The 15,688-nt window shown below is 44.6% G+C and overlaps 2 protein-coding genes across 6 annotated transcripts in view; one reads left to right on the forward strand and one right to left on the reverse strand.

Annotated features, from left to right (window-relative positions):
* BORCS5 (BLOC-1 related complex subunit 5) overlaps positions 1 to 7,243 on the forward strand; it is an 81,019-nt gene extending 73,776 nt beyond the window's left edge. Inside the window, exons 6-7 of one of the 3 annotated variants that reach the window (XR_012633366.1) lie at positions 1,340 to 1,453; positions 6,169 to 7,243. The gene's annotated coding sequence lies outside the window, so the exon portion shown is untranslated. Of the gene's footprint in view, positions 1 to 1,339; positions 1,454 to 1,594; positions 1,695 to 6,168 lie in introns of those variants that run through there. The other 2 variants (XR_012633365.1, XR_012633364.1) reach the window with 2 other exon arrangements.
* The window catches only part of DUSP16 (dual specificity phosphatase 16), a 67,684-nt gene continuing 53,540 nt past the window's right edge, over positions 1,545 to 15,688 (reverse strand). For all 3 annotated transcript variants that reach the window (XM_074901802.1, XM_074901803.1, XM_074901804.1), the window contains exons 6-8: positions 9,537 to 9,696; positions 8,721 to 8,844; positions 1,545 to 5,566 (exon numbers count right to left, since the gene is read on the reverse strand). In XM_074901802.1, the coding sequence (XP_074757903.1) occupies positions 4,387 to 5,566; positions 8,721 to 8,844; positions 9,537 to 9,696 (1,464 nt within the window). In that variant the 3' untranslated portion in view covers positions 1,545 to 4,386. The remainder of the gene's footprint in view (positions 5,567 to 8,720; positions 8,845 to 9,536; positions 9,697 to 15,688) is intronic.

Genomic DNA, 15,688 nt, shown 5'->3' on the forward strand with positions numbered 1-15,688 from the left:
ATAATGTCTGAAAGTACTGGAACTACTCTAGTTTTACCTTAGAAACTTTAAGAACAAATAACAGGCCAGCTAGGTTGGCCCCTGTTTAGTCAAGGTGTGGCTAATTAAATGGCTAAGTAGGTGAGTTTGGCTCAGTGGCAGTCATTGCAGGTTTAAAAAGCAGCAGTAATGGCCTTATTTTAGGACTCCAGTGCTGTCCCCAGGAGAAGCACCAAGCCCCTGATCTGGGCTTTTGATCCCACCACTTTCTGGCAGAAATCAATTTATGCCTTGTGCTGTGAGTCAGAGCGTAACGAGCAGCGAACGTATTGTTAGTAAAAACAGCAGCTCAGGTAATTACCACATTATTTTATTTTTTTTTTACCTTCTTCCTTACCTGCCCCTGCAGCCCCCTCAAAAGCAGGGCTACCTGATCCATGCTGGGGGAAGGTTTGCCCTGTTTTCAGTCTGCTTTGCTCTAGGAACGTAACTGATGGCTGCATCAAGAGCCTGGTGACCTCTGGGACCTTTTCCCAGTGATGCCAGTCGATGGAAATTAAATGTTGATGACATACATGAGACACCCTAGGGTTTCTGGCTGGAGCTGGTGTTGGACTGTCTCTTCACAGAGCTGTCTGCTGGCAGGGGCACGACGGGAGGGATGGAGGGAACAAGAGCAGAGCGTGTCCTGCGAAGCAGGCAAAAGGCAGGGTGGTGAAAGCTGAAGCACGTGCTTCAAAAACCAGAACCTGAGGGAACACACAGCTGGGCTGAGCTGCTGGGGTCAGAAGCGGACTCTGGAGTAGGGTGAGGGAAGCTAGAACAAGGAAATCTTAGAAGACAGTCAAGTCAGCCTGGTTTGGAGGCTGATTTAGGGTCTGATATTGCATGTGATTGTTGCTTTACCACGCCATGGGTGCAAGTGTTCACTCTAAGAGCTGTAGAAAGTAAGCACAGAGATTCATGCAGGTTGTAACTGTGCTCTGGCTGATGGTACAGTCTCTTCTAGAGAGGCCAAAGATTCTGCATTTCCCTTTCTGGGATTATGCTTTAAAATTCTCTTTTAAAAAAAAGAAGCTTCTGTTATTGCACCTGAGTTTGAAAAGGCTGTTACACACACCACAGCAGCTACATTCTACTGCAGGATTTAATTTTAATATAAACTCCAGCTGAAGGAGCAATGAGGGACATACCCCTCCCTCAGCAACCAGAAGTCGCTCTGAATGCTTCAGGATGGGCAGAATCAGTCAAAACAAATATTTAAACAATTAATTAAATTCTTCTTCAAATCAAAAGTATGGGAGGCAAGAAAAACCACGGGATTCATTCTAGGGAACTTAATTTGAAATATTTGCTGCAGAAGGACTAGCACAGCTGCCCTGGGAAGAGCTTCCTCAGCAGTGTGAGACGCTGTGAGGTGTTAATGCAGAGAAGTGCCATCCGAGGGAGCAGAAGCGCGGAGAGAGGGCAACAGGTAAGAGGCCTCAACTGTTACTGGTGCTGTAGAATCACCACCACAGGCTGGTGTGTGTGTGTGTAGGCACACAGGCTCCTTCCTCAAGCCGTTCTATATAAACAGGTACCATTTCTGATTTTATTTCATCGTAACATACAGGTAATGCTCATGACACAACAAGATGAGAAACTCACATCGCTCTGAACCATTTCAACAGCTTGCCATACACCAAAGAACATGATACTCGTATTGAACACGGACACGTTTCCCCCCTCACATCCTCCACTTCGCTTCCCAAGCTTCTACAAACCGTTTCCAGCATTGTTCAGGTACAGGACACTAGTTCAGGTAGGAGACAGGGCACCACCCTGTGCAGGACGGGGGGGGTTAGGGCTTCCTCCTACAGGAACCCCTCCCCTCAGAATACCGAGCTGACAGCTTTGATTCATTCAGTGACTGTAGCATATTGGAAATCACAAAACTAGGTTTCAGTTCCTCAGAAGGCAATTAAGGCAATTAAGACAATTAATCCAACAAAATGATGTGTAGAGAGAAGAGGAGCACACACACGTGTGAGCCAGCACATTCTGCCTCAAGGGATTGACCAAAACCAGGGGCTTTTACTGAAATCTGGCTGAGAGGAGCACTGCTGAACTGTTTACGCAGGTATATACACACACAGAGTGTGTACAGATGCTGAAAATAGTTGTAATGCTAATCACTTTCACTCGCTGTGTAAACAGAGACGAGTGGCAATATGTTTAATGAACAGCCAAGACCCGACATGTTTTCCAGTGTGGTGTCAACCTCTCCCTTGCCCAGGCTCCCCCTTCTTCCAGCGTCTCGTACACGCAGCACGAACACAGCCTCTGGCTTCAGTTACTCCTGGTGCTGCCTCTCTGTGCCTTTTACATTTGTTTTATTTTTTTTAGGATCAAGTTAATCAATGCTGTAGCTTTCAGTGCTATTTTCAACAGTCCGCTGTAGGAAATTAAAAGTCACATCCTAGCCACAAAACAAAACAATGACAAAATCTTCTCCACTTCTCAATATAGTAAAACCTGAGATTTGAGTCACAAACTAACTAAACTTACAGTAAAAAAAAAAAAAAAACAAAACAAAACACAAAACCAAAACATAACCCAAGCTGCTGACTTGAATTAGGGCTTCAGTTTGCTGCTGACAATTTTTTTTTTTTTTTTTTAAAGCTGTTGGCCAGGGGTAAGTATTCGTTACACGTGATTTACAATTTTCAGCTGCCTGCACTGAAATGGGACAAAACAATATAGTTCCCCCCCAAGACACGGGTGCTGGGGAAGGCCAAGCAAACGCGTGTGTGGCTCCTGTCAGAGCAGGAAGGACGAAGCTCTGCCCCTCGCTGGCCATAAACCTCTTGCAGCAACGTGCGTCTGTAAATTGGAGCCAAGCTGCTGCACAGAGGGGGAGCAGCTGGTTTGGGGTCAAAAACACCCCGAGAAGGGCCGTGCCTCATCTCCCCCGGAACGGCGGGCAGGGGTGACGCCGCCTCGAGGTCCCTCGTGAAGGAGGAGCCGTGGGGGTGGGAGGGGCACAGGGTTCCCCTTCAAGCTGTCTCTGCTCAAACCCCCTTTTCTTTCACACCACACGGAGATGGGACCCTGGAGGTTGTGTCCCATTTTCCTCAGCCAGCCCGACTGATTTTTTTTTTTTGCTGAGATAAAGTCAGAAAAACTAAGGAGAAGCTTCTATCTCTGTGGCCCCATGGTTTGGGTGAGGACACGGGGATGAGAAAAAAAAAACAAACCAGCTCTTGAGTTACCCTACCCACGGATGGCTGGAACCATGGAGGAAGAGCAGTTCCTTAGTGGGACTAAGCCCATCCCAACTCATTTTAGCAGTTAAAAAGACCCCAACAAACCTTCAAGAGCCATCTAGGGAATTGTCAATGTTGCAGTATTGTACCAGCCACTTGTCCTGCACGTAACCCTAACTACTAACCACTCCATTAGAGCTTAGAAGCCAAAGCAGCTACCCCTCTCCCAGAAGCCAGCTTAATATTAAAAATACAAATATGGCTTATTTTATGTTTCAGAAGACTGGGGGAAACAGTCGTTAAGTGTGGTTCATTTGTCCTTTTTAAGAATTGCTGCTGAGCCAACTGAAACACTTGTGCGTAGACAGCTTTAAAAAAAAAAAAAAAAAAATCAAACGTGGCTAGTCATTACTTGTTCACATTGCTTATGAACTGACTACCAGCATCTGGCAGCCATAAAGCCCTAGTTTGTATTTTTGAGGTACTGGGTTTGTTTTTTTTTTTTTCTTTTTTTTTCTCTGAAGCAGCTCTCTAGCGAATCACCTAAAGCCTATCCATTAGAACAATAGTTACACCAGTATTTACATTTGTCTGAACGGGTGTGTTCAGACCAGCCTTGCTGTAACCAGTCCCTACGTCCTTTGGAATCGCTCCCAGTCTCTTTTCTGACGGGCAAAAGGTCTCCCTCCAGAGGTTGGCTCAGTGTCAGGGCTAAGGTGCACAGGTGAAGGCGTGGGGCACGAGGAGGGAAGAACAAAACCAGCTCTGATAGATCGAAGCGTGTTTCAGTGGAACCAGAGGAAGAAGGTTGGATCCCAAGAGAGCTTCTTTTTTTTTTAAAAAAAACCCCACTGAAAAGATGTGCAATCCGTTGCATAGAATCGCTCCCTCTGTCAGGGAAAGAGCTTTGAAATGTTTTGCCCTTCTCCAGGGAAAGGGGAGGAGAAAAGCCCAGCGCTACGCTCGGTCTCCTCGGGCAGACACTCGTCATTTCTTCGCCGTATTCATCTAGTCACCGCGTTCACACCGAAGCCTGGCGTTTCTTCCCTCCCCCCTTCCCCACCTTTTTGCACGAAGCTTGTTCTTTTTCAGATTTCCAGGGGGAGCAGCCTGGAGGGGGAAGCAGCTCTGCTAGCCAGTCCCACAAGCCTGCTGCCCCTCAAGACACTTCAATGATTTCCATGCTGCCCGAAAAGCTCGACTGACTGCCTACTTTCCCCAGTTCTTCTCTGGATCTGTTGTCTGACAGGATGCTCTCCCCAAACTCCATCTGGCAGCTCCTGCGCTTAAACTGCTTCTCGAAGGAGCTCTCCTCGTGCCAGCTGCGCCGGGAGTCGCCGCGGTCGCCCTGCTTTGCCCTCCTGCGCACGGCGGCGCAGGCCGGCTCGCAGCCCGTGGGCAGCTGGCTGCAGCTGTAGGCAGAGTAGGCAGCGCTGCTCCCGTAGATGGCAGAGGCGGAGTAGAAATGCGAGGACTCGGTGGCAAAATACCAGCTGTTGGTCAGGGAGGCGGTCGAGGTCTGAGGAGCCAAGATGTCCGAGTGCCAGCCTTTGAGGCCCAACCCAGCGGCGGATTTTGCCAAGTGCTGCTGGCTGGTGGAGAGCCCGAACAAGAAGTTCGTGCGGTAGTTGTCTTCCACGCTGCCGCTGCGGTGCAGGGGGGAGAGGAGCGAGCGCTGAGCCGTGGCCCCGCCGCTGCCTCTCCCCAGGTGCTGCCGTTTGCTCTGGCTGTCCAGCTGCCAGGTGGTAGGGGGGTTTTTGGGAGGGTTCGCTTCCTCTTTGTCAGGGCTGGTTTCCGGGGTTTGCTCCGAGACCTCTTGGACAGGGGAGAACTGACACAACTTGCTGCTGCTCTCTAAAGCAGAGGCGTGTTTGTAGTATTCCAGGGTGTCTTCGGAGGCGGCGAAGCCCTGAACCGACGCGGTCACGCAGCTGCTGCTTGTCGAGTAGGAGACGGATTTAATATCCAAAGAAAAGGAGCGTTTCAGCCGGTTGCTGTCTTCCACCTTATCCAGGGAGACGTGCAGTCCGTTTATGCCCTGTACCAGCGGGCCATCTTCCAGGGGGGACAGATGCCCGTGGGGTGCAGGGCCGCAGTCCGTCAGCTTCTGTTCCACCAGCTCGGAGGTAGCGGTAATGCAGAGCTGGTTGGCACAGAGGCTGCTCTGCCCGCCCTCCGCCACCAGCGTGTGCTCGCTGCTTTTTTCCAAGTGCAGAAGTTTCAGCTTGCTAATGTGTCCAGGCTGACCGCTCTGGTTCTTGATCTTTTTCTCAAAGTCCAACAGCTGGCCCAGGAAGTTGAAGTTGGGAGAAATGGTTGGCCTTTTTTCTTTCACAAATCTGGAAAGAGGAGGGGGGGCAAACAAAACCAGAATTAATTTAAGGACCCCGCTGTTCAGACCCTAGAGCAATCACTGTGAGCAGTAACGGACTAATCTTAACTGCTCAGGCTGCCTGGACTGAGGTCAAGCACAGGAAACATCTATGGGAAAAAAAAAACCAAACAAGCAGTTTTTGAATAAGGTAATGCTGGATGCTCTCAGTTCTCTCTGTAGCGTATTAAAAGGTGGCTTAAAAAGGGGGGAAAAAAAGCATTCTTTTTACTTCTTTATGATGTCCAAGGCAAGGTTTGTGTGAATTACTGTACTTCACCCAGTGGGATCTCTGCTGCCTCGGTTTCTGACCAGAGCTAAGGGTTCCTCAAGTGCTGCAAGAGCAGCCTCAGAGCTCCAGCCCAGCGCTCCCAGCGCTGCAGAAAGCAGACCACCCTCCCCACCCTTCACAGGGATGAAATCCCCCTGTTCCTTTCACCTCCCTCTTGCTGCTGTTACTGCAGTGAGCACTTCCTACCCTCTATCTTTGTCAGGAGGCAAGACAAAGCTCTGATACATCCTGACCTTATACAGCAAATGTCAGTCCTCCTCTTGTTTTGGTTTTTTTAGACAACATTCCTGGAACTACAATTGAACCAGACGACAAGGGAATTAACGAGGGAAGAAACCCTGAGGAGCTAAATCTAGTACAAACACACATATATGGTATCACTGGGAAAATTAAATAGCATTAAAAATAAAATCTCTCTGGGGATGCGTACAGAAGCTGAGTGTGCAGTCCTTAAAAACGGCGTGAGAAAAATTCAAAGGTGCGCTTGTGTGTATGTGTATACACTAGCACAAATGCAGGCGAGCACATCAAAACTATCAAACAAAACTTGCATTTAAAAAAAAAAAAAAAAGTTGCTGATGTGATGACCTGGAGTGACAGGTTGCACAGACTGGTAGAGGAAGCTTCCACCATGAAGGGCAACACTGTCAAATGGAGAAAACTAGTAAGTCTCCTCAGGAGAGATACTTTAGCTTGATCTCTTAGCATTTAATCTGGGGGCTTTTATTCCAGCCTAAGGAACTCGCTCACAAGAATTCATATGGTCTTCGTCCATTTTTTTCCAGTCAAAGCTAGTTGTACTTGTTATTGGGTTCGTTATTTAAAACAAGTTCCTTCTGGTCTACATTGCAGTTTCTGGCCTGTGGTCTGGTAGCCTCTCCACATCCAAAACTCTGTTCCTTCTGCTTTCTTCTCATCTCGCTCCAAAATATTGGGCGGTCCCAAATTTAAAACTGGCTTTTTAAAAAAATGAAAACGGGTACAAGAAAGTCTGCTGGATTCCCCCTGACAAGTTTTAAGGCTTTGCAAACTTTTTGATTTCAAAATGCACGCTCTTTTTTCCAATTGGAAAACATGCATAACATTTAATTTGATGTTTATTTCCCCTTGTATGGTCTGTTGTACAAAAGAAAAGATTAAAAACATTTATTTCTTCAGATCTTTCACTTCAAGTAACAGTGTCACCTTTTCATTTTTGTAAGAGTGTCAGACAAACATTTTATCTAATGACTTTCATTAACTCAAGAGTAAAGTATTTTTCTTTCAAGCTTTGCCAACAAGGGATCCCAAACCAATGAGGGAAATGTGCTGCAGATGGTTCTCGCTAAGCCATATCAAAGGAAATACAGCAAAATCTAATCTAAATTTCACAGTAGTTGTTCAGTATCTACAGTGCAAAGAGAGAAAGGTCTAGGATGATGAATCCTGCACACTCAATTCACGCTTCTGGTTAAGAAATAAACTTGATTTTAATGCAGAGACTTCACGGAGGAATTTAGAAGCAGCGCTTTAGAAGTTCCCTGAGGCGTCTGCATTTTAGAAGTGTTTAGTACCCTACAGCTCTAACCTCCAGACCACAAAAGCTTGAGACCAGACAGGACTTTCCAGTCACTCACGCTCATACCTTGCACAGTGCCCAGCCTCATCCACCAATTCATCCATACTCTCTATATTCCTGTGACTGAGTTTTCAGCTACACCTCTTAACCAAACCTGTTTCACTGTACATGTTGAAATTACTGCACACCACCAAGTAAGAAACGGTGGAAATGCTCTAAAGGCGATTTTAGAGGTAGTTCAGGCACCTCTTAGGTGCGCTTTTGTCACTACATACATAATTATGTTCCTTGGCTTAAAAGAAAAACGCCCCACAGAAATCACGCTCCGCAAGGGAATAATCAAACGTTCCTCCTTCTGTCCTCCTCAGTGTTTTAGAGGTGGTGGTGGCAAACACACAGTGATTTGGAAGATACTCCCCACACACACACACACTTCGAAGTGCTGCTGCACAACATGTGTTACGGCGACGCATCAGCTGTGCCACTGAGCCCACCGGAAAAGAAACCCCTAATTCTCCGTACAAAACAACAAAGTGGTTTGTTAAATGAAATACAGAAGTCGTGGTGAACTGAAACCAAGCCACCTGGAATGTAGTAAAGCGTTCACAATCCCCAGTGTAGGAAACACGGGATTTGAAAGGTTAAAAAGTGCGGGGTGGGGTGGGGTGAGGGGGAAGGGGGTCTCCACAAAAATTCCCTAATGCCACAAAGAGCTGATACTTCAAAATACTTTTCCCCCCAGAGTTTTTGGTTGACTTTAACAGCAACAAAGAAGCTTTCTTAATTCCTAGACATTTCACCTGCAGGCAGTTCTTTGAGAGCATTAACGAATACCAACCAGCCTCAGCAGCCCCAGCCCAGCGTTTGTCGTGAGCGTGGTTATAAATATCCTCAGTTTTTCTTTAACCCTGTCCATTCCATTCCCTCTCTGAATTCCAAGATACTGTTCTGTGCAGGCTACGGCTGTGTCTGTATATTGGTGTACGTACACACACGTTTAATAAGCAGTTTAAATTCCGTGTATTTGCCGACTCGGAGCAAAGACCAACAGCAGCATTTGGCAGGTGGGTAATTAATATTAGCTGTGTGATGCCCACACACCACCATTAAATTGTTTATGGAGGAAGCCTTCATTTAAAAGCAAGACAATGCAGAGGCCAGTGAGCCACCAGGTAAAGTAACATGCTTGCTTGGTCATAAAACCTGAAATATTCACCTTAAAAACAAGCCAACAGGCACAAGAATTAGTAGGAAGGGAAATTTTCTCCTTACCTGTAAGCTTCATCTAAGGACATATCCATTCTCTTCATGATATATGCAATAGCGATTGTGGCAGAGCGAGATATTCCAGCTAAACAGTGCACTAACACACGGCCATTTGATGCTTTTGCTTTTTCTACGTAGCAAAGAAATTGGCAAGTGTCAAACTCGGCAGCATTACCACCCCCATGAAAAGTTTGCAAAGAAAGCAACGTTATTTAAAATTGTTCAGAACTTCCAAATGAACTGCTAACTGCAAATCTCGTGGAAGCTTTAAACAAAAATCACTTCTTTTCTCCAGCACTGTATAGCACCGAGTACAGAAAAAGCAGGCAACTACACAGGAAACATACTGCAGTTACAGCGTTTTAATGTGCACATAAACAACCCTATTTAGAAGTCTGGGAAAGGTGATTGTTTCTAATTTTATATGCACTGTAAAAAGCAAGCATTCATGATGGAACAATTTTGGCCAGTTCAGTTTTGGCTAGCTCGCTTCTCAACGCCAAAGACAGGATCCGTACGTCCAATTTTCTCATTCGCTCTCTGCAGACACACATCAGGCACCTACCAGGTTGCCAGAAAGCAGAATTGGGCTCTTTAAAAGCGTCTTTGTTCCGTAAGCACTGGAACATGCAGTGGCAGAATCTCCCTATGCTGTTTTGCCTCTCTGCTTATAAAGTGATGGTGATCGTGTATGTAGATCCTTAGGGTATTTTCATACCACCCAGAAAGCACTCGGCTCTTTCTCCAGCCAAAACAGCAAGGCAGACACACAAAGGAATCCAGAAACTGTTTCAGAGAGAGAATTTAAAATTTTCTTCTCACCTATAAAATCGACTGATTTATCCAACCAAGGCAAAATTTTCTCACAAAAGCTGTCGTTCACAGGCACTCTCAGGAAATGGGATTCTGGAATAAAATCAGGCTTTGGACAAGTATTGCTGGCGTTCAGTACGTAGCCAATATCATTCTGCTGCATCAGCTCCTAGGAAAAAAGAGAAAGATTAAGCCTAGAGAAGTCAAATGGTACCTTTGGCACATTACAAAGCTGAAAACCGAACTGAAATTTGTGTTGGATCTGCTCTAGGGGCATTCTTTTGTGGAAAAGACAAGTGATCAGCTTTTAATTCTTCAGACAACTTTTAACAAGAAATCCAGTGTGTCCAAACAACATATGAACTGCAAAGCCTGTAAAAACAAAGTTAACAACAGAAAAAACCAGCAGGATACCTTCTGCTACTATGAGGCATCACCTCCAAGAGAATGAATGTTTTGCTGCTTTGGTTTAAGTTTTCACCGTGAGAGCTGAAGACCTAACCAAACACTTCCCACATGTAGTTTGCTGACCCCAGTACGTGTGTTCTGGATCACGTATCTAAAGCTGAGGTTGCTCCATCGCAGACATTGGCGAGAAACACAAAATGAAACACACTTGCTCCTGCAATCACCTCTTAAAGTGTCCCAGGACTTCCTCGTTTCTAAGGCAATGTGCAAAACTCCCTCAAAACCTTCAGAGAAAGAGCTGACGAAGAGCTGAAGACCTTGAATTAGATCATTTTCACACAGCACTAACTTTATAAAACTTCTGCTTGGTGGTTCATGATTTAGTTGCTCATTTTCAGTCTTGAGTCCTCTTGCACCTCAGAGATTATCACAGCAACAAGCAAAGAAACTCAAAGTATGAGTCAACTGGGCTTTTTAAATAAGTCAATCTTCATGACTGCAAATAGACACACCTCTTTTCTGCACCTTGCCATATTCTTTGTATTGTGCAAGGCGGTATTTGATGCAGGAGGCAGCTTGGTGCCAAAACATGTGGAACAGGAATTAGATGGTTCTACCAAACCCATCCAGCCTCCTGCAAAGAAGCATCTTGACACAGAAAACTGATTAAGCAGGTTGGAGTAATACTGATCAAACAACTGCCCTGGTTCAGATACGATTTGGCAGTAAGTGACATTCAATACTATGCTTGGACAGTAGTTACAAACACTGGGGAGCTTTTGGCCAGATTTCTGTGGAAACTAATGTCTGAAATTAAAACAGGAAAAAAAAAGCCAAAAAAATCTGATTTTAATCCTGTTGCTTTTACAGCAATTATATTTAAAAAGTTATGTCAATCAATGGGAACAGTGGCAAGAATTAATTCTTACACTGCAGATTTAAACCAGAGGTCTACCAGTATGAAAATACAGTCATGAAGCCAAACGGTCACTTCTTCCCCATTTTTTTTTTTTTTTTTCCCTGCAAGCATAAAGATGTTTTGGCGAGGAGAAACGGGGATGTGGCTATTTAACTGAAGAGCCAGAACTCTACCTTGTTCAAGTCAGAGCAGTTTAAGTGACACGTGCTGTTGAGTACACGCGTGGTACGGTGTGTGTGCAGAGGGATGGACACACACACACAGGTATACACATGCAGAAATGAAATGTTCAGTGAGAACAAAGGGCTGCAGGGGAGAAGGGAATCCACATCAGTTGTTTGCAGAGGAAAGCACGTGAAGTCCAGCCAGTAATGGTTATAAACTGAGAATTTACATGAATTTCTGCTAGCGAGCTGAGTTTTGTTCCCTGGAGCAAAATGAGCAGCTCCTCCAACCTTTCACCCAAAGTCCCTCAGATCAGCACATTCAGAGGTGCCTGAAGGTGGAGGCACCTTAAACTAATGAACAGACATTATAACATAAACACGCCTGTCCAAGGGGAACGGGGGATGATCAAATCATCAGAAAGATAATTTGCAGCAATGGTGGAAAAAAAAAAAAAAAAAAAAAGCTGGGTGTGTTAAAATAAGTTTTCAGCATTACTGCTTCTTACCCTGCTGGTTTCCTAGGGGACACTCCCAGCGAAGCTCAGCTTCTCATCAATGACAACAGGTTTCAATGTCACTGACTCCCCCTCTCCCTTCCTTCACATCTCCCCAACTCAACCAGCCCTTCGTGCCTTTCACAGCCGGCTCCCTCGCACCTTCCTTTACTAGATTTAGCTCTCACACACCAACAGGCCTAAAAGTTTAGAAGCAGGAGCACTGTAGGGGAATATTTGGAATGATCCAGAGAGGGAAGGTATTGGGAATCGGGTTCTTGGCACAGGGGACTTGCTACTGCCAGACTGCAAGGGGGTGTGCAAGGGAGCTGCCCCATCCCCAGCACCTCTGCCTCGCTGTCCTGGGTACATGGCTTTCCCCTCCGAGGATCCTAAGCTCTTCAGCTTCTGTAAAATAAGCATCTTGCTTGAGGATCACTACGTTGGAATCCTGCCCCCAGACCAGCTCAGCTACTGTTGTCGCTGCCTGAAGGTGAGCAAGGAACAACCAAAGTAGCAGGTACAAAAAAAAAAAAAGACATGCAGGGTCATCAACATTATCGTGTAGAAAGGAGGGAGGTGATGAAGGTTTCGCTAAGGAATGGACTGCCATGGTGCATGTTTGTTCAGGATAGAGCTAAGGGGGGGCTGGTGAATTTAAAAGAATAGAAAACTTTATTATTTCTTTTAAAGCTTAAGCGCACAGTCTGACCATCACGATTCCACAGTTATGTAAGTTTTTTGATGTGGAATTGATTATTCAAATGGGAATGAGAAGGCTGCAGATGCCAAGTCTGAAACCTTCGAGCCAAAAAACACCCAAAAATGTGTTAGCGCTTGTCTTTGAGACTAAGGCTACAGCAAGAAGTTCTGCTTCCTCCTCTTCTACAGTATCAGTCATTCCTTGTGCAACAGGCTCCAATATAATAACTAACAGTGCCTTCATTGTAAGGCACCCAAGAGGAAGAAGTGAATTACGATCAGAGGAAGATCCAGAAATCCTAATACTAACAACTTTCTGAAAAGGAGGTAAATGCTCTTTTGTCAGCTTATTTACATTTTATGACTTGTTTAATCTGAAAATTAATGGCACCCTCAAATGTTATTTTGTTCCAAGAAATAAAATCCAGGTCTGGAGGAAAAGAATTGTTACGTAAGTCGCAAAGCAGAAAGTTTTACAGTTTAAATGCTGGTATAAAACATGAGATAGAATTAGGAGACTCATTCAGGCCTGTAACAACAACACGGATTTTTTTCTGTAACACAAACTTTCAGAAAGGACACTGTCACTCCCATGTAGCTTGGAATTTAGTTTGCTTCTCTTCCACAAAAAGCAACAAAGATCCTCTGTAAAAGTAAGTACCCTCTTGCAATGCCACCAATATATCACACCGAGACCCGAAAACTGAAACAAACTTTTCTGTCAGAACTTTTATGAAGACCTTTTATGAGGTTTTTAGTATTTCAACAGTGCAAAAAAACTATTATGTTTTCAGAATTAAGCATTTAGAAAGAAACCTGTAGAGCAAAAAGATAAAAAAATCTCCTAAGACTTTTCTGAAGTAATCATTCATTTTGCTAAAGAACACAAACCAAGCATTTGGGTTTGTGTATCTTTCATAAATAAAGCATTACCAGCGGAGGTATAAATGGAAAATAAATAGCTTTAGTATTCTTAAAAGGTCATGAACACAGATTGTCCTGCACCAAGACAAGCATTTCCCTACTGCTGCCCTCAGAGAGAAGCTTATACAGATCCTGAAAAGGTAAGCTCATCTTGATAAAACATGCTGAAAATTCACATCTTTAAATCATCAGGTTGAAGAGTAGTAAAGATTAAGAGTTCTTCTTGCAGATATTTTTGAGACATTATGATTTTAGAGAAATCGGTATGTCTGGTCAATGGAAGGAATCATGGGAACCCACAGATAAAATCTGAAGGCAAAAATAAGGTCAAGGTATACAACTACATCTTAATAGTTTGGGGAATCTTACTAGAATTTTTCAGAAAATTATTTTTAAAAAATCTGGACTTGAATTTAAAAAAACGCACTATTCTAATCTTAACAGAAAGTTGACTTCTTGTCCCCAGTAGCCAACAAACCAGCAAGGCCATTAAACCAGAGCAGGCAAACTTAACCCCTCAGCAGCCCCTGGACTGTCCTAACAGGCAGAGCTTTGCTACGTATCCCTGGGTTTTATTTCTTGCCCACTCCCCCTTCTGAACATTCTTCACTTTCCAGCTTCCCACCACGTACTGGTATTGCTGGGCGCTTGGTGTAGTAAGAGGCATCCTCCTTGCTCTCCCCAATACCCCTGTGCAGGACCCAGGCTTCCCCAGAAGCGAAGCACGTTGGAAGGAGAGCAGCAGAGATCCCCTGTTCGTGTTTGTAACGCGCTGATGCCTAGTGAACGTCAGGCTGACTTTTAGCTGAATCGAAAAACTGATTCAATCAGGGAAACTGGGAGTTGCCAATTGTTGGGAAAAATGCTGAGTGGATTCTAAGAGATTAGAAATTGTAATTTGTTCTCACAGCTTCTTTAGGTTAATAAAGTACCAGTGGTAAAGATGGAAGCCATTCTGAATTCTCCACAAGCCCTCAGTGAAACTGAGGGAAAATAAGTGACCGACACCAAGGTCTACTTCAGTGCAGAGAACAAGTGACATGCTCGGAATAAATGCCTGCGTTTGTTCAAAGAGGAAAAAGGTACAAAAAGACAAGTGGATCTGAAATCGTAAGATGTGTCTTTGTCCTAAAATGGGTAAGAAATCTAAGAGGTGTTTTAAGCATCGATGGAAGAACTTCCCAAAGATCGTTAAGGATGACACCAGGCAGCAAGAGCTTACTGTGGATTGTATGCTGTTGGTTTTGTGGTTCTGCATACAAAATGAGAAACACAGTAATCCTCAGTCGTAACTCCCAAGGATATGTGAGGAAGCAACAAACCTGACCAACTCCTAGGGGGGGCTGACATTGATTCTGAAGTAGCTGCAGCTGCAGGGCTTCCTTCGACACATGAAATACAATATCAAGATTGCAGATTAATAGGCAAGAGAGCCACCACCAGGTCTCAACAATTCCTGTAGACAAGCTCTGCCAGGCTCAGGGCTCAGCAGCAGTAGTTTCAGCTTCCTCCAGCCCCGTAATGAAATTCCTGACGGCCGCTACCACTTGGATTCCTTTCCTGGTGAGGCACATAGTGTGCCTGTGCCCAACGCCTATTCATAGGCACCAATTTACTGCAAGGAAAGGGAACAGCCTCTTTCATCCCTCTGGTATTATTCACCACTTAAGAGCCACAGCACAGGAGTTCCAGTTGCATCCCAAACAAAGTAGCACATCCCTGGAGGAGAACAAGTTGCTCCCTCACTCCCACTGTGACCTAGGATAGCACTTGCCATTCCCATATTGAAACAAACAGCATAAAAACATCTTTCTAATACTCTACCATTTAAAGCAAAGGAATTTTTTTCTTTTTTTTTTAAAAAATTCCTGCTGTCTTTTGTCTGGAGACCACAAATTACTTCTGTGGTGGGAATAGTAATAAACTGCTTTGACATCCATCAAAACTTAATCAAGTTTGAATTGCTGAGTTGCTACCTGGCAGTGAAGACACAGAAGATTTTAAAGGACAAAGTAAATACGACGACTGCTCACCATCCTCCATAGAGAAGATTTTTCTGTGTGCTCTATTAAAGCACAATTACTTTCTACATGATTGCTTGTGTGTCAAAAATCCTCTTAAAACAACTGTGCAAAATCTAGAAATATCCTATTAGTGGCCAGACTGGGATGGAGTAGAAGTAGAAACCAGTGAAAAATATGTAATGCTCAAAGTATATGAATTTGACACAATTACAGGACTATTAGGCTAAGTTCTGCCTTAGGCTTTATACATGGATAAAAAACCATACACGTAAGTCTTGCACATGATTAAGGCAATATACTAGGGCAAAGCACTCCTCTCCTCTCCCCATCCACAAATTTAATGCCAGCTTACGAAGGCTGTTGGAGATTCAACTCATGAATAAGACTGTCAGATAATATGGGAGGCAAGAGAGCACATGTGGCAGAAGTAATAAAAATTCCCTTGTGAAGGGACCCAAGATGCAGACTGCAAGCCACTGAGTTGGTCTCGAGGCAAACATCTGTGGATATACATAGAAATATG

The sequence above is a fragment of the Athene noctua genome, chromosome 3, assembly GCF_965140245.1.
Source record: "Athene noctua chromosome 3, bAthNoc1.hap1.1, whole genome shotgun sequence".
Classification (NCBI taxonomy): Eukaryota; Metazoa; Chordata; class Aves; order Strigiformes; family Strigidae; genus Athene; species Athene noctua.